The 21,278-nt window shown below is 40.1% G+C and overlaps 1 protein-coding gene across 3 annotated transcripts; it reads right to left on the bottom strand.

Moving 5' to 3' along the window:
- Positions 1 to 846: 846 nt before the first annotated feature.
- LOC123820767 (transmembrane protein 14C) lies at positions 847 to 8,514 on the bottom strand. Of its 3 annotated transcripts, none has more exons than XM_045841703.1 (6): positions 8,388 to 8,514; positions 7,341 to 7,420; positions 6,941 to 7,017; positions 5,593 to 5,694; positions 2,293 to 2,380; positions 847 to 1,350 (listed from the first exon to the last, which is right to left on the bottom strand). In XM_045841703.1, the coding sequence occupies exons 2-6, from the start codon at positions 7,361 to 7,363 to the stop codon at positions 1,293 to 1,295; spliced, it is 348 nt and encodes a 115-aa protein (XP_045697659.1). In that variant the 5' UTR covers positions 7,364 to 7,420; positions 8,388 to 8,514; the 3' UTR covers positions 847 to 1,292. The 3 variants fall into 3 exon arrangements, with proteins under 3 accessions (XP_045697659.1, XP_045697660.1, XP_045697661.1); XM_045841704.1 differs by having other exon boundaries at positions 8,444 to 8,497; XM_045841705.1 differs by having other exon boundaries at positions 8,412 to 8,442.
- Positions 8,515 to 21,278: the final 12,764 nt, after the last annotated feature.

Below are 21,278 nucleotides of genomic sequence, written 5' to 3'. Positions count from 1 at the left end.
TGCACACCCCAAACTGTGAACCTGGCCTGCAACGCAGGCATGTGCCCTGGCTGGGAATCAAACCAATGACCTTTTGGTTCGCAGGCCAGCTCTCAATCCACTAAGCCACATCAGCCAGGGCTATGACTCCTTTCTAAATTCAACCAATACCAGTTAAGTTGGAGATAAGTAGCAAATACCCCCTTCTTTTTAAAGAGAGGGAAACTAAAGATTCCAGAATGAGTTAATTCTTAATGCCGATAAAAACAAAGTGAAGTGAAAAATGTGCCAGTATCCATCCAGTGAACTGAAAATGTCAGTATACTGTTAATGTGTCTAAAGTAGAGACCCACCTAGTAATTCAAGTTCCAGATAGGTCTTTTAGTTCACATTTCCGGATTAACTAGTTAACCAGAATTTTTTTTTTTTATTACACAGTCCTAATCTTAGAAATTCTTGCCCTGGCTGGTGTAGCTCAGTGGATTGAGCACGGGCTGCAAACCCAAGTGTCGCAGGTTCGATTCCCAGTTCAGGGTACATGCCTGGGTTGCAAGCCATGACCCCCAGCAACCGCACATTGATGTTTCTCTCTCTCTCTCTTTCTCCCTCCCTTCCCTCTCTAAAAATAAATAAATAAAATCTTTAAAAAAAAAAAAAAAAGAAAAAAGAAATTCTCACTACAGGTCTTTTCAAAACCAGCTTTGATGCAATATACAACAAATAACTTCTCTTGGCCCTTAAGTTTTTTGAAATGGGTAATCCCTAAATAAAATATTTTAGAAACTTTCATTTCCCTCTATTTTACTAATACTCACATTTCATTCTATGTTCCAGACAGCTCTGGCAACAAAGACACCACAGAAAATATTACTTATACTAAACTTTATTTCCACTAATATTTCCTTTACATAATTTCAAAGAAGGTCTCTGCTCTAAGATGAGCAAAAGAACAGATATCCCAAATCTCAGAGATTTTTTTCTTCACAATGTTCTTCTAAACAAGGCATGGGGAGTTTCAGGGCCCCCAATGTTGACACCTAACATTTTACCACTTGAGACTTTATGTAAAAGTACAGAAAGAAATAACATCAACATGCAAGAATCAGATTCTATGAGGGTATTATAAACTCTCATGTTATATGCTACCCATTTCTTTAGGGTTGTAATAATAACAGCTGGTACTTTTCTCTGCAAAGTTCAATGTTTTTTTAAGTAAAATGTCTGCATATGTGAAAATGCTGCACTTATTTCTCTCAATACACTAAAAGTAGTGGTAGTTTTAAAATTCTTCAAGAGTCCAAGCTGGAACATAACTATGACTGATGGGGTCTATTGAACAAATTAATTCCAAGTTTGGCAACCATCAGCAAGCTGTCGGGAAAAAAACACACATACACAAACATCAGGTAAAAAACAGAACTGGCACTTGCCTATTTTCTTAAAGGATAAGGACTCTATGGGTCCCTCACTGCATAGTGAGCAGGTACCATGACAGAGGAAGCAGTGATAGAACTTCCATCCCCCAAGGCACCAAAGAAAAAAACTAGCCTAGGGTCAGTCTTATGCTGAGGCCTTAAAACAATACCTGTGAGCTGGAGTTCCTAATCCAACTGCCAATAGTCCCAAAATGAGAAAACTGAAGGCTGGAAAGATCAAGGCCTCCCCCTCCCCATGGTCACAGAGCTAGCTAAAGGCAGATCTGCAGCCTCCCAGTTTATTGCTCTTGACCTCACTTGGTCTACATTATGAAACATTTTGCTTGACAGCATCATTAACTACGACCAAATGACCAAAGTCATACTTGTAATTAATCATTTCTCAAAACAGATTTTTAAAAGTTCCCCTATCTTTAGGGTCTCTTTATTATGCTTAAGGACTACAGAGTTTTTTAAAAATCTGGTTTAAATTTAATAATCAGTTAATTAGAAATAGGAATCAACAGAAACTCCCTTCAAGCAAAACTTTCAATAATAAAGGGCACCCACACAACTAAGAAACGTGGAACCCACACTGAATAAGCTGCGATCATGCTTTGCACTAAAGCTTCTTCCCCTATAGGGAGAAGCCAGGATGGGCCAGAGAGCAAATGTGAGAGGAAAACTGTTTCCAGAATGAATGAACATACTTATTTCACTTTCACATTACATCAGCTACTGTTTTTGCAGCCTTTCCTACTTGTGTATACATTAAACCATTTTAGTTGATGCTCAGCATCAAGTATATTGAAACAAGTGTATCTGTGAGTGTACAAAGTATTATGGGCATTAAATTGAAATCTATACTGGTGAAGAACTGCAATAGAAGAGAAAGTACCTGGCACCCGCAATTAAGCCTGCAGGCATAAATTTTCCAGAGTGGTAGAATCTCATTCCCATAATGCCAGCCAAGGTTCCAGATGTAGCTGATGGGAAAAAGAGGCAAAGTTCATTACATCTTATATTTGGAAGAAGTGACCAAAGTCCCACCCATCTTTCAAGGGCCATACTCCATCTCATGCCTCCAAAGTTCAGGGAACTTCATGACTACCCACATCCTCTGAGAATTAAGTACAAATACTAGAATACAAGGCCCTCACAGCCTGGGTCCTGTCAGCCTCTCCTGCTTTATCTCCCACCTTTCCTCAGACATAGATTTCTTAATTTCCTCCAAACTGCTTTTGGGTTTTTTTTTCCTCCTTTTCTTGACAATTCTATTGGGTTGGCCAAAAAGTTCATTGGGTTTTTTCCATAAGATGGCTCTAGAGTGCTTGGTTGTCTTTTAACTTCATTCGAAACAATTGTTAGGTTGTATTGTGACAGCTGTTATATCAGTGTGCATTTATATTTAAAAAAAAAAAAATCAAAATTGGTGATTTTTTGTGTATCCATTTTAATACTGAAGATTTTCATATACAACATTTTCAGCATATTATGCTTTATTATTTCAAGAAAGATAAAAATGCAACTGAAACACAAAAAATATTTGTGCAGTGTATGGAGAAGGTGCTGTCACTGATTCAATGTATCAAAAGTGGTTTGCAAAGTTTCACACTGGAGATTTCTCGTTGGATGAGGCTCCACAGTCAGGTACACCAGTTGAAGTAGCTAGCAAGCAAATCAAGACATTAAACTGAGAACAATCAATGTTATACCAACTTGGGAAATAGTCAACATACTTTTATTTTATGGAAAAAACTAAACAGGCTTTCTGGCCAACCCAGTATTTACCCTATATGCTCTTCCAGTCAACATCTGTTAAAATGCCTACTATGTATGCCATGCACTGTACTGGATGCTGGAGAACACATCAAAAAGGTCTCTGTCCTACAGTTCTTCAAGTTTGATGAAACAAATTTGTGAGAATCACGCAAAAACTTACTATACTTGTATTACAGGTACAACTGATGCAATACAAGTAACAGAGAGATTGTGAAAGTATTTGCTGAGGAAGTGAGGACTGAGTGGAGACCTGAAAGCAGCAGTTAATATGCCAGAGGGGAAGGAAGCACATTCCAAGCAAAGGGAGTAATATATGCAGGGCCATGTGCTGAGAGGCCACGTGGAGAAAAGGCCAGTATGGTGCAGAACTCAGGATATGACTAGCGAAGAAGAGAGGCCAGATCATACAGCCTTGAAGGCCATCTTATGAATTGTGGTCTTCATCCTAAGAGCAATGAGAAGCCATTAAAGGACATTTAATTGAGTTGCATTCTGAAAACAGAATTCTATCTGTATCACAGAAAACAAACTGCAGGGACACTGGAGCACGCACAGATACCAATTAAGAAACTTCCTCAGGAAAGCAGGGAAAGAGAAGGATGACTGGGATGAGGATAGTGGCCATGGAGATAGAGGAGGAGACAATTTAGGATGTACTGGAAGCAGTGCTGACAGGACTAGCTGATGAGTTAGAAAGAGGGAGGGGAAGGGTGCGATCAAGACCTGAATGGATGGAGAATACCAGGAGACTGTGTGTGAGGACGGGAAGTCGGGCTTTGGGACATCTGGATTTCAAGCAGACAACTGTATGTAAAAGAATAAAGCTTGGAGGAGAAAAACTTTTGAGTCATTTGTATATTGGGGGTAATTTAAGGCCTGGGCTTTAATGACATTGTCAGGTGAGAAAGTATAAAGAAACTTTAAAAAGCCAGGCCTTAAGCCAGTTTAATACTTAATGACTCCCACCCCCCGCAAAAAAAAAAAAAGGGGGGTCAACAAAAGAAAATGAGGAAAAAAACCAAAACAACAGGAGAGTGAAAAAAAATGGATTGGTGTACTGTTCTGAGAGCGAATAACAGGCCAAATAATAGGACTACACTAGATTTTGAAAAATACAGGTCACTGGCAGTGTCAGAGAAAGCTGCTTATTTCCATGAACAAAGGGGACAGAAATGGAGACTGAAGTGGGTCAAAAATGTCCAAGAGGTGTAGAAACAAAGACAGGAAGTACAATGAATTTTTAGAGAAGTTTCTAAAGGGAAAGAACAGAAGCAACTGGAGAAGGAAGTAGGGTCACGAGATCCTTTTTTTTTATGGGTGCGATGAGCACATCTGAACACCAGTAAGAGGAATCCATCTGAAATGTAGAATATAAGTAAGAGATCGCATTGGTGACAGTGTAAAGCTCCAAGACAGGATGGGAGAAGAGAGCCAAAGCTAGAGTGAAGGGACTGGCCTTGGCGAAGAGGAAGAGGACAAGGGAAGGCTTGGATGTCAGTGGTATGAAGTTCGAGCCCCCATGTGATGGCTGCTGTTTCTTCTTTAGATAGGCAATGAGAGTGATTTGCTAGAGCAAAGAAGTGGGATCACAAATGGGAAAGCCATTCTTTCCCATAAGTCTGAAACTCATTTTGGAGCTTTCGTGAGGGAGGTGGTAGGCAGAGCTAAGAGCTGGGCACCTCCTCCCTCGCCAGCACACCCCAAATGAGCTATCACTGACTTCCCTTCCAGCCCAGGCAAAACTGTACAAACCACTCTTAACATGCTTGTGCTCCCCACCATACTGGTAAGGACCAGAACTGCATGTTTTCTCATGGTGTGGGTTTGTGGAGATAGCAAAGAACACACATTCTTAGCAGACCATCTGACACATGGGTGGAGCTCAATAAAAAATGTACCAAAAGCAGCCCTGATAATAAGTAATCTTCCCTTCCCTGCACTTCTCACTGTCTGGGCTGCTCACAGGGCACTTGAGCAACCCAAGAGAGTCACTTTTTATGTCCCTAATTAAGGTACAGGCTCCTTGAAAGCAAGGCCTTTGTCTTACACGTTTAGTTTACTGCCAAGGGGCTAATGATTTAAAAATGGGGAAAATGCAATACTGATGAAAACTTAACCTAGACACACGATCCTTTAGTGATGCTCAAGTTTTTAGTGGGTAATCACAATGGTTAAGAGATATACACTTGCTTTATACAAGTTTAGTACTAATTTCACTGGGTAAATCTAAATTCATGAAGTATGAAAACCGTTTCATATTGTGTACATAAAAAATAAGCAGAAACAAGCACAACCCCCCAACCCCCCACTTAAAAACTTCCCTACGACTTGGCAGAAGCAACCTGACACATCCCACCAAACCTCTGATAGTCTTCTGGATAGAGAATTAACTGGGAAGACAGTGAAGCTGACATACCTAGGAAAACCCAAACGTTCCTTGGATCCTGAGAGAGCTGATAAGCACCCAGGCCTGCTAAACCACCAAAGAGGAGCCCAGCAGCCAGAGATGGGACACTACCTGGAGGGAAGCAAACACACACCTGTGTTACAATGTCAGACATTTATTTCATTAATAGAATCCACCAGACTTCCCTTCCTGACAAAGGAAAACAGTGAAGGAAACTCGGAACACAGTTCTCAAATATAAAAATGTTTTGGGGAATTAGCTAAATAGCTCTGGTAAAACTACCAGAGAAATCAGGGTAATCACACACCATTTCTCTCTCCTCTAATAGGGAGGATGCTTCCACCTAAGAAGGGTAACTACTGCTTATAAAAGCATCCATTTAAGAAACAAGAAATTATGGCAATTGGAACTCCATTGATGTATTGCCTTTAGGTTGTCTTTTTTTAGAAGAAAAACTATGATGCCTTTGTATTTGCTGTCTGCACCCCTGAAATCAATTCCATACCATGTTTGAATGCTACACATTTTACACATGTACTATATACATAGTCAATGCATACTGTATTTGCACTTACAGATCTCACTTATCAGATCTCTTATATATAGTGGCAGTATTATAGCAGATCAGAAAATGTGTAATATCTCAGCAATTTTGCATTTAGGAGTCTCATATTAAAAAAAAAAAGAAGGGGGAGGGAAGGAGGAGAAGAGGAAGGAGGAGGAGAGTTCCTAAATAGGCCTAGTTAACTCACCAGGGACTGTAACTGTCCATGGACAGGACCTTGGGCAAATCCCAAAGGGATTTTGGGAAAACAAGGTGAGTAAAAAGATTTGGAGAATAAGAATACAGAAATTCTAGTGTATGCACACACACGCATGTGTGTTGGGGTGGGGATGTAGATAAGGCGTAGAAATGAGCAGGCTTTCTCACATATCCCTGCCTAATTTAATGAGGAACTTCAAAAAATGAGTATGTGGAGACTAGAGGTTTCCTAGTACTTAAAGAGAAGAGTACAGAGACAGCAGGCACACTGGGGTCAAGGCTGATGTATGGCCGTTGCTGATAATAACAATCTACTACCACCCCTGCTCAGCATCTTTAGATAAAGAGGCAAAAACAAGTAATTCATAAGAAGCCTGGCTTAACTGAGCCAGATAACCCAAAGGCAAGTGCAGGAGGAGCCACTGCAGGAGGAGCTTCCACAGGAATTGCCAGACTGACAATAAGCCAGCACTCAAGCTAGAGGGCCTAAGGCAAACTTGACTCAAATAAGATTGCACTTTGGAGACCCTGGGGACTCACTCTTCACCAGGAACAATGTGAGATCTTAATAGGTTAAGTAACTACAAACCGTACCTGCTTTTGCATAACCAATGATCCCACCAGAAGCAACCAGTGCTGCATAGCCAAAACCAATCCAATGTAAAGGCACTCTGAAAAAAAAGAGGCAAGAAATCACTGCCAGACATGTTTCAAAAAATGAAAATAAACCCCCCACAATCACAGAAAGGGACTTAAAAGGTCATCATTACAGAACAATCCTGTCACTGTGGAAATGAAAATGAAGCCCAGATGTTAGATGATTTGCCTGAGTTGGTGGCAGAGCTGGAACTCAAACCCTGGCCTGCATGTTTATTATCCTATACTCAGTACTGCCCTGGCAATCTACTTTTGGAGCCCTTTTCAAAAGGGAAAAAAAAAAACTCTGGTTCTGAGAAGCTCAGGGCTACTCCACTTCCATTCATTATGCACTTACAGTGGGCCAGAGTCCTTCTGCATTGTTCCCTCTCACACAGTCCACACAGGAGACTACACCCGGGTCTGCACCTGCAGGGGCTGGATCAGAGGGTGGTTAATAGCATACAGTCTAACAGTCAGAAAGAAGTGGGTCCAAGTTCCAGTTCTACCCCTTCGTAACTAAGAAGTAATGGGCAAGCTACCCAACCTCCCTAGGCCTCAGTTTCCTTAACTGTACCATGAGAATAGCAATAGTACAAATTTCCTGGGGCTGTTGTGGGCACCAACTGGGATAATATATACAATAAAAGTGCTGAACCAATCATTTTTGTAAAAGTCTCAATTCTAATAACAGGACCACAGGAAACAGCAAATTTCACAAACCAGCTCTACAGAAACCTTTTCAATAGTTAACCAAATTATGTATTACAAAATCGAAAAGCAAATATCATCTGTGCCCTTGATTCGACAATTTTAATTGTCCCTTTTAGGGGAGAAGGGTGCTGCTTTTTCCTTTTGCTCAAAAAACCAAACTATTTCAATGCTTAACGTTTGTAAAACTTTTAAACGGTTATTTACTTTTGCAACCAACTCAGCTGTTGGAGGAAGGAGGACAAAATGCAGGAAAACTCAGGTCATAATTACAACGCTATATACACCCTTATTAAAGCAACTCCTAATTTCTTAAAGAAATGCTTTTGACCTCCAGGGAGGCTAAGACTGAAAGCAACACATACCCCTTTCGTTTCATTTAAACTATTAAATGTGTATAAAAAGAGGTGGCCAGTCATTAATTCAAAGTGGCATTGAGTTACCGAGGTTTTTCAAGGAGACGAAGCAACAAAACCTCCAGGAAACTAAACAGCACTAAACTATTTGCCTCAAGAACTCAGTTATTTCCACAGGACTCACAACCTACTTTGAGAAAAGCAGAAAATGCGCAACTAGAAAGGCAACTATGATGCAACCTAAAGCTCCCGCCTGGACCCAGGGGACGAAGAGCACGCAGCAGCAAAGCCTCCTATATAATTCCAGAAAGTCAAAGCAATTATATAATATTAATTACCAAGTACCCGAACCGCTTTCTTACAGGTCTGCTCGGATTAACGAAGGAGCACAGACCTAGAGGCGGAGAGTCTGGCGCCGGATGTGTCGCGACCTCGCTCTGCGTCCCGGAAGCAGGCCGGGACGCGGGGCGGAGCGGAGCGGAGCGGAGCGTGGGGGTGGGGCTTTCAGCGGGGCGGGGCGGGCGAGCTCCCCAGTCCCGCGGCTAGGCTGCTGCAGAGTCCGGCCAGCACCAGCGCCTGCCCTAGGTACAAGCTTGGGTGGCTAAACGCCGAGAACCCAGAGTTTGAGTCGGGTCTTGCAAGAGACTGAATGCGTTGGACCAGATGAGGGATAGAAGCCACCGAGGCGGGAGAAGGACGTCTGACACTGGATTCCGAAGGACCCCATTCACGGAGAGACGCGTTACTAGGTGTAAACTAGATGCAGGCAGGCCATCCGAGAGGATTGTCACTGTAGCCCCATCACGTTGTTTGCCTACAACGGGGACACTTTCTACCTGCACAGAATATGATGTCCACAAGCTAGCAATGGGCTCTCTTCGGTGTTACAGAGAGTGAGGCTACTTGGGAAGCACCTTAAAGGGGGAAAGAGGGTAAGTTAAATACAGGGTCCGGAATAAGTAAGTCCTGCTTGAGTGTGGTTAGTAGGGTGATATGGGTGTAATAATTTAGTTTTATTTTGAACATTTCATCTGTGTGTTAGGATTGCATGCTTATGATTTTGTAATTTAAAAAAGCGTTATTTTTGCCGGAACCTGTATAATTTACAACTTCCTCAGCGATGTCCCAGTGCCCACAAGACATCTCCACTCCCACTTCAGATCTGCTTCTCTTCCGTGGCTTTCTCGAACCATTCACTCAGTTGCTGTACGCCAAAATTTGAGTGTCATCCTTATGTCTCTTCTTCATCCCCTGCAAGTATCAGCATAGATCAATCTTATAAATACAATCTTCAGTGAAAAGGAAATTGAAGCACATACATACTCTGAAACTTTCCACTTGCAGCAGCTCCTACCTCTAGATAGCAGTGTTTACCGTAAATGATTCTAAGAGCTAAGAACTTTGAACATTCCTTCTGAAATGGTCAGACCTTCACCAACTTAATGGAAGACTCTTCTGAAAAGCTTATTACCCTCTTGGTCCATCCATGCTGGCAAACCAAAGATGGGACTTGTTTTAATTAGCTGAATGGATTTATGGATTTGTTTCTCTCTATGCAGATGCAGGTTTCAAACCTTAAATTATGTCCCGCATGATCATCCCCCTGCCCTTTAGACTTAAAGAAATTTAACCACAGAAAATTAAGTGAATTTCCTATAGTTCTAGTCCTTGGCTGAGCTGTTATTGGAAATAAGGTCTATCATACACCCTTAACTCTACATTATGCTGGCTTTTACCAAAATGCACAGTTCTGTGTGTGCAGCCATCATAAAATATCATAACATAGGGTCTCTGAGTTGTGACCAGAAGAACTGTGTAAAATATTCTCACAACTTTTTCACATTCTGACCAATTTGGAATAATCCCATTTATATTCACCTTGCCATATAACTTATCCATATCACACCCATCACAAAATTTTTTAAAATCATATTTAATCTAATCTATTTTTATTAATTCCACACATGATTCGTGTTTAGTAATGTTTCTAATGGTATAAACATATTTTGGGAGAAACTCAGCATTTTTTCTCCACCCATAATCCCCTCCCCTTTGGCAACCATCAACTTGTTCTCTGTATCTATGAGTATTCTTATTGTCTTTTTTTTAGATTCCACATGTAAGTGAAATCATATAGTATTTCTTTCTCTGCCTGGCTTATTTCATGTGGCTTAATTCCCCCTAGGTCCATCCATGTTGTCACAAATCCCAAAATTTTATTATTACTAATATTCCATTGAATATATACCACATCTTCTTTATCCATTCATCAATGGACATCTCTATGTTGCTTCCATATCTTGGCTATTGTAAATAATACTGCAGTGAACATAGGGCTGGTATATCTTTCCAAATTAGTTTTTCTTCAGATAAATACCCAGAAGTGGTATTGTTGGGTCATATGGCAGCTCTATTTTTAATTTTTAAAGGAAATCTCCATACCATTTTTCTGTGGTGGCTGCACCAATATACAATCCACCAACAGTGCATGAGGGTTCACTTTTGTCCACATCCTTGCCAGCACTTGATTTTTTGATACCGATTCTGAAGGGTGTGAAGTGGTTTCTCATGTTTTGATTTGCATTTCTCTGATGATTACTGACATTGAGCCTCTTTTCATGTCTATTGGTCATCTGTATGTCCTCTTTGAAGAAATGTCTCTTATTCAGGACCTCTGTCCATTTTTTAATTGGATTGGGGTTTGGGGTTTTTTTGAGGGGTGGTGGTGTTAAGTTGTATGAATTCCTTATATAGTTTAGATTTTAACCCCTTACTGAATATATCATTTGTATCTTCTCCCATTCAATAGTTGTCTTTCCATCTTGTTGATGCCTTCATTGTGCAAAAACCATTTAGTCTGATGTAGGCTCTTAATCAGGAGCCCACTGAACTACTACAACCCCGAACCACAAGCCTGCAAGTGGGATGTGTGACGTGGACTCCAACCAGGGGGGTCCATGGTGTTGTGGATGCCACAAGTTCAAACGGACTGCATTAGTCCTGTGGAGAAAAAGGGACGGCATGGCCACTCTCTGAGTGAGAGAGTGCCTCAACCCTTGCCTGGACAGGCTTTTATTGTTTTCTAACAGCATACATCAAAGAAGGTTCTCATTCATTATGCTCAGGTTTGCTTTAGAGGTGACTACTTTTTACAGATAACAACGGAAAGGATGTTACTGATTACTTCTTACAGATTAACAAAGAAAAAACTGTTCCAAGTGCAAGGGAATGATAAGAGTGATTGCTCTGGTTACACTGTCCTTGAGAGGATTAGCATAGACTTCAGGAAGTTACTTTGAAGATATGCAGTAAACATTTGCTGCTTCAGTTCAGGGTGAGGGAGTTTTAGCAAAAGCAAGCCTCAAAGCAGCCTAGGTACAATGCAGGCCTGGTTTCCCACAGGAAAGCTGATCTGTGGGTCTGGGTAGCCAATCTGTGCATCTGGCTCCTGTGTGCCGTCTCACACCTGCCAGTTTTCCGACAGGGGTGGGCTACATTTGCCATTGCCAAGCAGATGGGTTCCCTATAGGTATGACCAAGTGTGTGTGTGAGGAAATTAGTTCCATTTTCAATTTCTAGGTTTTTAGGAGTGTTTTATAGCTTTGTTTAAAGAGTATCACCCATTCAATAAATGCTTCTCCAAGAAATTAGTGAGATTATGAAAAAATGCCTAGTTTTTTTCTATACTCTATGACACATGCTTCTAGGTCTTCACATTAGAGCTGTAATATGAGCAAAAACAGAGTGTGCTTATTATATGCCAGACGCTGTTCTAAGTGCTTTACGTAGATGAACTCATTTAATCTTTATACCAACCCTGTCAACAGAGAATATTATCATCTCCGGATTTTACACATTGAGGAAGTTAAGGAAGGTTGACTGGTATAAGGTTAGTACATGGCAGAGCTGCCCTAACTCCTTTAGTCTCTTCTCAATACAGTGACCAGTACAGTCCTTTTACAAGCCCAACGGTGTCACTCTTCAGCCAAAACCCTCCAGTGGGGCTCCCTTGTCTCCTCTAGGGACTGCAAAGCCCTACACACCCACCTCCTTGCCTTCAGCTGCTGCTCCTCTGCCCTTTGCTCATGCTGCTTCAGCCTCCTTGCTCCCACCTCCCAGAACTGAGCACTCACATGTGCTGCTTCATCTTCCAGGAACCCTCTGCCCAGATGCCTAGTCCCTCAGGCCCTTTAAGTCTTTATTCAAATATTACCTCAACCAGGCCTTCCTGAATCATCTATGTATGATGGCAACTCATACAACTGCAACTCATTTGCATTTACCTCTACAGCTTATGCTTCTCCATGTCACTTACCTCCTAATATGCTATGTAACTTACTAAATGTATAGTCATCTCCCTACTCTAGCCCCTACTCTAGCATGCAAGTTCCCTGAGAGGGAAGATTTTTATGCAGCACTTAGAACAGTGCCCAGCCCATAATGGGTGAGTAGCTAAATAGATGAGTAGATGTAGAGTGAGAAGAGAGAGCCTGGTCTGCAGAGAGAATAATGAAGACAACATGCAGAGTTTTGGAGACAAAGAAGAGGGAGAGGTTGCCATGGCTACGTCCTGCCCCTTTCTGGGTTCTGGTTCTCTTCCTGCCCTAGCTTCTGTCAAACACCTGTGTTCTTGTCAAAAATCTACCTCCTCTGGATAGCCATAGTTTTGTTTTTTGCAGCTAAGAGTCTTTCTTAAGTGGAAGCAAAATAGTACCCTGTTCCCTCTGCCAAAAATGCCTTTTTATCCTTGTCCAAAAATGCAATCTCGTCTTTTCCTAAAGTCGCCAAGCTGCCCAGACCATCCCAGGCCATTAATGCATGCAATAAGCTATTTACTGAAGCTTTTGTCCTCTGGGCAGTGGTCAACCATGTTTTTCCTTTCAGCCTCCAGAATCTGGGGTAGTGCCTGGCATGTGGTGAGCACATAGATGGCTACTGAATAAACAAACGGAGAGGGAAGATATAGGTGGCATGAGTGGCATAGATGGCTTTACTAAATATTGAGGAGTTTGTAATGAAAATGTATATCAAAGTAGATAATTCAATACCTAAGATGGTTTAAACTATATGCAAACTATACATTCCTAGGAGAAAGAAGGAAACAAAATGAACCTTCTTTCAAGATGAATTACATATTTTAGTATGAACTATTAGCATGTGGGAAATCCAATGGCTTCTAAGGACACTAACAGGCAAGATCTACCAGAGGTCACAGAAGGGCTCACAGATGAGAATTAAAATGCTTGAATCACACCTTTAAACTTAAAACAATGGGAGAAGCAAGGGAAAGAAGTGGGATAAATAATCGCCATAGGAGAGGGTCTGAGCCAGGTAGAACTGTGCTACCTAATCCTGCGTCACATAATACTCATGCCTGCTCACTCCTGTCCACATTAGCCTTCCTCCTGACAGTACTGAAGACCAAAGGTTTGAACAAGGAGAGCTGCAGAGGGAACCTCCACCAGCACCCACGCCATGACACCCGCTTGCTCAGCAAAGGGAGGTAGGCACAAGTAAGCTTGGTCAATAGTGGCACTTTGCCTGTTGGCCTGCAGAAAGGCAGTGTGTTTTATTGCATAATCATGTAATCAAATCTTGCTTCTCAAACATCTTCCCCCCAATTTGGTTCTCAACCAAGTTGTTCACAGAAAAAATGTCTCAGTTGTTGAACAAAACTTCAGTTCTCAACCTGACAACCCTTTTATGCTGATGGTGCAATTCATGTTTTGGGAATATTTAGTGCTCAGCTGTCTTGTGTATGTTTATGACCTATGAATAGTAGGCATCTCAGACCTTCGATTCCTTTCTGTCTATAACACATGTTCTATTTACTATAAATACTTATCTTAACCCATTCTGTAAATTCTGCCTACGTTTAACAAACCATTTACTAACTTATACTTTTATCTTAAAAGCTTTCCTCTGGTTTACAAATGCAGTGATCTTTAATAGAATCAAATATTCTCAAAAGCAAATGTGCATTCCAACTATTTTTTTTCAATGCCGCATAAAAAACCCTGCTGCCTTTGTTGTAGCCCAAGTTAGACGGTACAATCTGAGCCTCCTAATTAGACCACTGACATTCTCATTCAGGAGCAAAATAGAATTCCTAGTAAAAGCATTCAAATGAGAAGATAGAAACAAATACACTTGGTGACTGGGCTTTGCACATTATGGTGGCTTGAGGTAGGTGATATGTAAAAGAACAGGTTTCATTAGACCAACCATGAGCCACACAGCTGAATGCATGAGGGGAAGGCAATTGCAATGGGCCTATCATAAGAAAGTGCCAAAAGGAATCAAAACAGTTTAAATGAGTTACATTAAAAACATGTGATGGGAGCCCTGTCTGGTCTGGCTCAATGGGTTGAACATGGGCTGTGAACCAAACGGTTGCCAGTTCGATTCCCAGTGGGTGCACATGCCTGAGTTGCAGGCCAGGTCCCCAGTGGGGGCCACATGGGAGGCAACCACACATTGATGTTTCTGTCCTTCTCTTTCTCCCTCCCTTCCCCTGTCTCTAAAAATAAATAAAAATTAAAAAAGAAAACATGTGAAAGGGAAAATTTTCAAATGATGTCTGGTAAGACTTTAATATCTGAAAGAACTACAACTCAACAACAAAAGGCAAACGACCTAGTTAAAATATGGACAAAGGACTTATACAGACATTTCTCCAAAGATGATATACATATAACCAGTAAGCATGTAAAAGATGCTTAACATCATTAGTTACTATAAAGATGCAAATCAAAAGCACAGTGATATATTACTTCATACCTATTAGGATGGATTTAAGAACAAGTGCTTGTGATGATGCAGAGAAATTAAAATCCTTGCTCCTTGCAAATGGAAATGTAAAATACTGTTACCACTGTGGAAAAGTTTGGCAATTCCTCAAAAAGTTAGATACAATTACTACATGACCCAGCAATCCCACACCCAGAATTTGGAACAGGGGCACAGAGACTTGTATGCCAATGTTCATTATTCACAATAGCCCAGAGGGGAAAACCCATGTCCATCAACAGATAAATGGATAAACAAGATGTGCTATATACATACAACAGAATAATATTTAGCCATAAAAAGGAATGAAATTCTGACACATGCTGCAACCTGAGTGAATCTTGAAGATATTGAGTGAAATAAGCTATATACAAAAAGACATGATTGTATAGTTCCATTTATATGAAATGCTCCAAATAAGCAAAGCCATAGAAATAAAGTAAACTAGAAGTTATGAGGGGTTGAGGGGAGAAGTGAATGGGGAGTTATTGTTGACTGGGCATAGAATTTCTCTCTGGGTGATGGAAATATTGATGATTGATAACTAATGCTTTACACTTAACTTTACACTTAAAAATGGTTTACATGGCCAATTTTGTTCTATATACTTAACCACAATTTAAAGAGGAAAACTGTCATGTTCATGAAAAATGAGACTAGAAAAGTATTACATATTGAAGGAGTCCAAAGAAAGAAGACAACCAAATGCAATGTCATATCCTGGACTGGATCCTGGAACAGAGAAAGGACAAGGGGGTAGTAACTGTTGAAATGCGAAGGCTGTAGTTTAGTTAACAGTATTGCAGCAATGTTCATTTCTTAGTTTTGGTGAATGCACCATGATTACGTAAGATGTTAACAATGGAGGCGGCTGCGTGAGGGGTCTGTGGGGACTGATGTTTGCAAATTATCTGTAAACTGAAAATTATTCCAAAATAAAAAGCTAAAAAAAATAAAAAGGGCTACAGCAGTGAACTTCAAAGCCTCTGTCAACCCTGGCAGCCTGATTCTGATCAATAACTCCCTTTTACTTATTCTTTAAAGCTCTGCAGAGGTGCTGACGTTTTTCACAAACCAAAAGCTACAAGTCGCAGTGTGTGAGAAAAGGGCAGGAAATAAGTATTAAAAAAGATCATTTCTCTTCTCTTAATGTCCCCTGCCTCCCTGCTTACTTCCTCCCCATCTTTCCTTTCTCTAATGTTTGGAATCAAGGCTGGTGGAATAAGAAGTGGAATGAAGACCTGTTCTTTAGGCTTTAACAGCCTCACTGAGCCTAGAACCCCTTCCTATTTTTAGACCACTCTCACATTCTTTTATTACTAGCACCTGATTTCTAGCACAACTTTGCCACCCTGGGTATAATGGTGGCTGACAGCACCAAAATTCTGGAAACCTGGACCCAAAGGATCTAAGGAAACTGGAATCAGATGGAAGGTCCAACTAATTTTTCTCTGCACCAGGAAAGAGGCTGAGGCTCCAAACTGCAATTAAATTCTGTAGATGTTACCATCCTGGATTGCTACAAAAATTTTGACACCACAGATTCCAGTTTACATACCTAAAAACTCAGAAGTTATATATTTCCTCTCAAAGTCAGACTCACCTCTTATAACCGTACCAAACTCAGAGATCTCACCTTTTTATTTCTTCTGCCACCCTTGCCCACTTTGAAATCTCAGACATCAAGGTAGGAGACATCTGTTAACATCTGTTGTCCAAATGACAAAAAATGTTCCTACTGCTCAGATGATAATGGTAGTAACAGTGGACCTTTACTGAGTATTGACAGTATGCTAAGCACTATTCCAAAGGATTTAAACATATTGACACATTTGATTTTCATAATGATTCTGAGGCAGGGAAAGATTGTCACCCCACACAGACAGGAAAACTGAGGCACACAGAAGTAGGTAGAAGAGCCAAGGTTTGAACCCAGGCTACCTAGTTTCAGAGCCCTGGCCCTTAATTACTAGGCAGCTCTCCCTGTATCTCTTCTCCTGTATCAGAGATTAGACATGAGAATAATAATTACAAAGCAACTCCCCAGTTCTCAAAGGAAATGTTTTCTAAATGAAAGAAAACAAAACTCCACCCATAATATCCCCAAATCTTAATCTATTTTGCAACTGTCAAATTTTTAAAAGGTCAGCCATTGACAAAATAAATGACATTCTGAAGTTTAACTTTGTAAATCAAGAAGCAAGCTAACTCCAGCCATTTAGCTTAAATATGACAGTACCTACACTCTATGGGAGTAGGTATTTTAATAACATGGGTTGACAGATGAATGTCAACCTAAAGAGAGATGATGCTGCACTGCCACTGACATCTACCAGTTTCAAATTTGTCAAATCAAATGACAAATTTATGGGTGGTGACGGGAAGTACAAATGGGAACAGGCTGATATGCCGGGATAATAGCAAACTCCAAGGTCAGAAAAGGTAGAGGGCTCATGGTTGTATAGACAGTCTGGTGACGGCATCAGGTCTGAAACACAGGTCTCCCAACTCCCTTTCCTAGGCTTACTGAAAACACTCTAGGAGCTAACAGTCCCTGTTCTAGTTATATCCTCCTATCAATCATCTTCACTTCAGATGAGATAAGCTAAATAAACTACAATTATTCATAAGCAATCATGTCCAATGATGTCATGCAAAAGGAACAGTAAGATATTTTGAAAAGACTTCAAGACTCTACACTTTTTAAGAACACAAACATACAATATAAAATCTAAGTATTTAAGGTCTTACCCTAAGATTAATGAAAATGAGTTGAAGAGGCTAAAATGACAGTTTCATCATTTCAGTTAAATGCTTCCACCAATAATTAACAGCTGATGGGAATGTTATCATATGCATTATATTAAATTGTTGTAATATGCATTTTCTAGACACTGGAATCAAATATATGGAAGCTTCATCAAGTTCTTTATAGTAAGCTGATCTCACGTCATTATTCTAGAGTGAATGGCATAAGGGATAATATTTGTATCAATTTTCAATCTAACAACTCTATTCAGGGAATGTCCATTTCTGGGAAGATAGGGTAGACATAATTTCCCCTATTTTTCCTGAGGACACTCAGAAACCATGGATATCATATATAGATCACATAATATAAAATTCAGAAAGATGGAGAGAAGGCAAAGCAACTAAGGACCTCAGAAGCACAGGAACACCATGGTAGTAAATTCCCTAAACTGTTTCAGAGCTGAAGAAACTGGCAGCCCAGAAACGCCAACAATGCAAGGGGAAATGGACAGCCTCAACAAAATCCAGCTCTTTCTAGCCAAAGCAGCACAAAAGGGGCAGCCTTGCAGGACGTAAAATTTTCAAGTAACAACCACTCTACTCCAGCCAAACACCATAGGAAAAAAACCAAAACTGTGGCCCCACCCCAACCCAGCAAAGGGCTAATTGGAGCCTCACCTTTCACCCTCAGGAGGCAGTAAGGTATCCAACCCTCCAGCTGGGTGATGTCAAAAAAAGACCAAGTACAGAGCTTGCTCTTTCATCCCCACTGGCTGATAACAAGTCCCCTCTCTACCACAATGTCAGTGGTGACCCCACTGAGATGCAGAGCTCCCAGCAGTGATAAGCTCTCCCAAACCTACACAGGAATATTTATAGGGGCCTTGGTCATAATTTCTAAAAAACTGGCAACAACTAGATGTCCTTCAACAGATAGTTAACATGTAATGTAACTGCAGTATAACCACATCATAATGTAGACTATGCAACAACCTGAATCAATTTCCCAGTAATGCTGAGTGGAAAAAATCATGCCCTACAAATGTATAATCCATTTATTATAATTTCATCAAAATTAGACATGAAGAACAGATAAGCAATTGCCAAGAGTTAAGGAGGTGGGTGTAGCTATAAAGCTACAGGAGGGAAGCAGCTATGAAAGGCAACATGAGGCATCCCTGTGGTGACAGGAATGTTCTGCATCTTGCTTGTGTCACTTCTATATACCAGATATATTTTACTTTAATTTCCAAGATGTTACCATTGCAGGGAACTGCATAAAGGGTACATATTTCTATATATGACTTCTTATAACTGCATATGAATTTACAATTATCTCAAAATAAAAGGCTGACTTTTAAGAAGAACCAAACCCACTATTCCTTTTAGAGTCCTTGCTAATAGGAAATAAAAGGTATACATACAGATTGGGAAAGACAACATTGTCTTTGTTCACAGATGACATGATTGAAAGAATTTGGAAAAAAAAAAACAACACAAAAACCCTAGTTCACAGGGGTGTCAAAACTCATCTTCACCCGGGGCCACATCAGTCTCCTGGTTGCTTTCAAAGGGCTGAATGTAATTTTAGGACTGTATAAATGTAACTACTCCCTAACAGTTAAGTGAGCTTTTAACTGTTGCTGGGCCGGATAAAACAAAGTCGAGGGCCAGATTGGGCCTGTGGGCCTTGTATTTGCCAACTGTGCCCTAGCATTAAGTAATTGCAGCAAGGTTGCAGGATACAAGGTTAAAACACAAAAGCAACTGCTTTCCTATATACCAATAATTAACAAGTGGAATTTGAAATTATAAACACAATACCATTTATATGAGCAAACCCCAAAATAAAATAGGTATCTAACAAAATTTGTTAAGACCTATATGAGGAAATCTACAAAACTCTGATGAATGAAATCAAAGAACTAAATAAATGGAGATACTCACATTCCACATTCCTGGATAGGAGAACTCAATATTGTCAGGATGTTAGTTCGTATTAAAATACTTTTAAAATTTTTTTAAAAGATCTCAGTTCTTAACAAATTGATCTACAGATTCAATGCAATCCCAAGTTATTTTATGTAATATCGACAATCTGATTGTCAAGTTTACAGGGAGGGGCAAAAGACCCCAAATAGCAAACAATATTGAAGAACAAAGTTGGAGAACTGATGCTACCTGACATTAAAACTTACAATAAAGCTGTAATAATCACGGTAGTGTAGCAATGGCAGAAGAATAGACAAATAGATCAATGGAGCTGAACAGAGTCCATAAACAGATCACCACAAACAGAGCTCACTGACCTTTGACAAAAGCAACACTATGAAGCAAAGAATCTGACAAATGATGCCAAAAACATGCGAAGAAAATCTATACACAAAAGCCTTTCACAAAAATTAACTCAGAATGAATTGTAGATCTCAATGTAAAATGTAAAACTATGAAACTCCTCTAAGGGTAACACAGGAAAAAACCTAGATGACCTTGGGTGTAGGGTTTTTTGATATGATCTATGATAAAAATAACTGATAAGCTAGAGTTCCTTAAAAACTTCTGCTCTACAAGATAGTACTATGAGAAGACAAGCCACAGATGGGGAGAAGATATTTGCAAGACACATCTGATAAAGGATCATTACCCTAAATATACAATTAACTTTTAAAACTCAGTGGGAAAACAATCAGATTGAAAAATGGGCCAAAGACCTCTAGACATCTCACCAAAGATACACAGATGGCAAGTAAGCATATGAAAAGATGTGCCAAATCATGTTATTGGGGAAATGCAAATTAAAACAAAGAGATACCAATGCCACACACCTACTAGATTGGCCAAAATCCTGAACACTGTCAACACCTAACACCAGTGAGGATGTGGAACAGCAGCCACTTTTGCTTTGCTGGTGGGAAAATGATATAGCCACTTTGGAAGACAGTTTGGTAGTTTGTTACAAAAACTAAACATACTCTTACCATACAGTCCAGTGATCGTGTTATGTTCCTATTTATCCAAGTAAGTTGAAAACATGTCCGCCTAAAAACCAGTATGTGAATATAGCAACTTTATTCTAACTGCCAAAACTTGGAAGCAAGATGTTGTCCAGCAGGTGAACAGTAAACTGTGGTGCTTATTTAAGACAGTAGACAATATATAAGTATATAAGACACCAAAAAGAAATGATCTGCCATGGCTGGTATGGCTCTGTGAACTGAGCATCATCTTGCAAAACAAAAGGCTGCTGGTTTGACTCCCAATCAGGGCACATGCCTGGGTTGCAGGCTAGGTCCCTGTTTGGGGGCATGTTAGAGGCAACAGATCAATGATTCTTTCCCTCTCTTTTTCCCACCCTCCCCTCTCTCTAAAAAGAAATACAATCTTCAAAAAGAATTTTTTTTTAAATAAAAAAGAAATGAGCTATCGAGCAATAAAAAAGATATGAAGGAAACTCAAATGCGTATCACTAAATGGAAGAGACCAATCAAAAAAGGCTACAATACTGTATGATTCTAACTATATCACATTATGGAAAAGGCAAAACTATGGAGACAGAAAAAGATCAATGATTGTCAGATGTGGAAAAGAAATGAATGAGCAAAACAGCTGTTTTAGGGCAGTGAAAACACTCAGCAAATGTCATTAAATATTAGTCCAAATCTATAGAATATACACCAAAAGTGATCCCG

The sequence above is a fragment of the Phyllostomus hastatus genome, unplaced genomic scaffold (assembly GCF_019186645.2).
Source record: "Phyllostomus hastatus isolate PE091 unplaced genomic scaffold, TTU_PhHast_1.1 phas_contig_37, whole genome shotgun sequence".
Lineage (NCBI taxonomy): Eukaryota > Metazoa > Chordata > Mammalia > Chiroptera > Phyllostomidae > Phyllostomus > Phyllostomus hastatus.
This window is presented reverse-complemented; position numbering and strand designations above follow the sequence as displayed.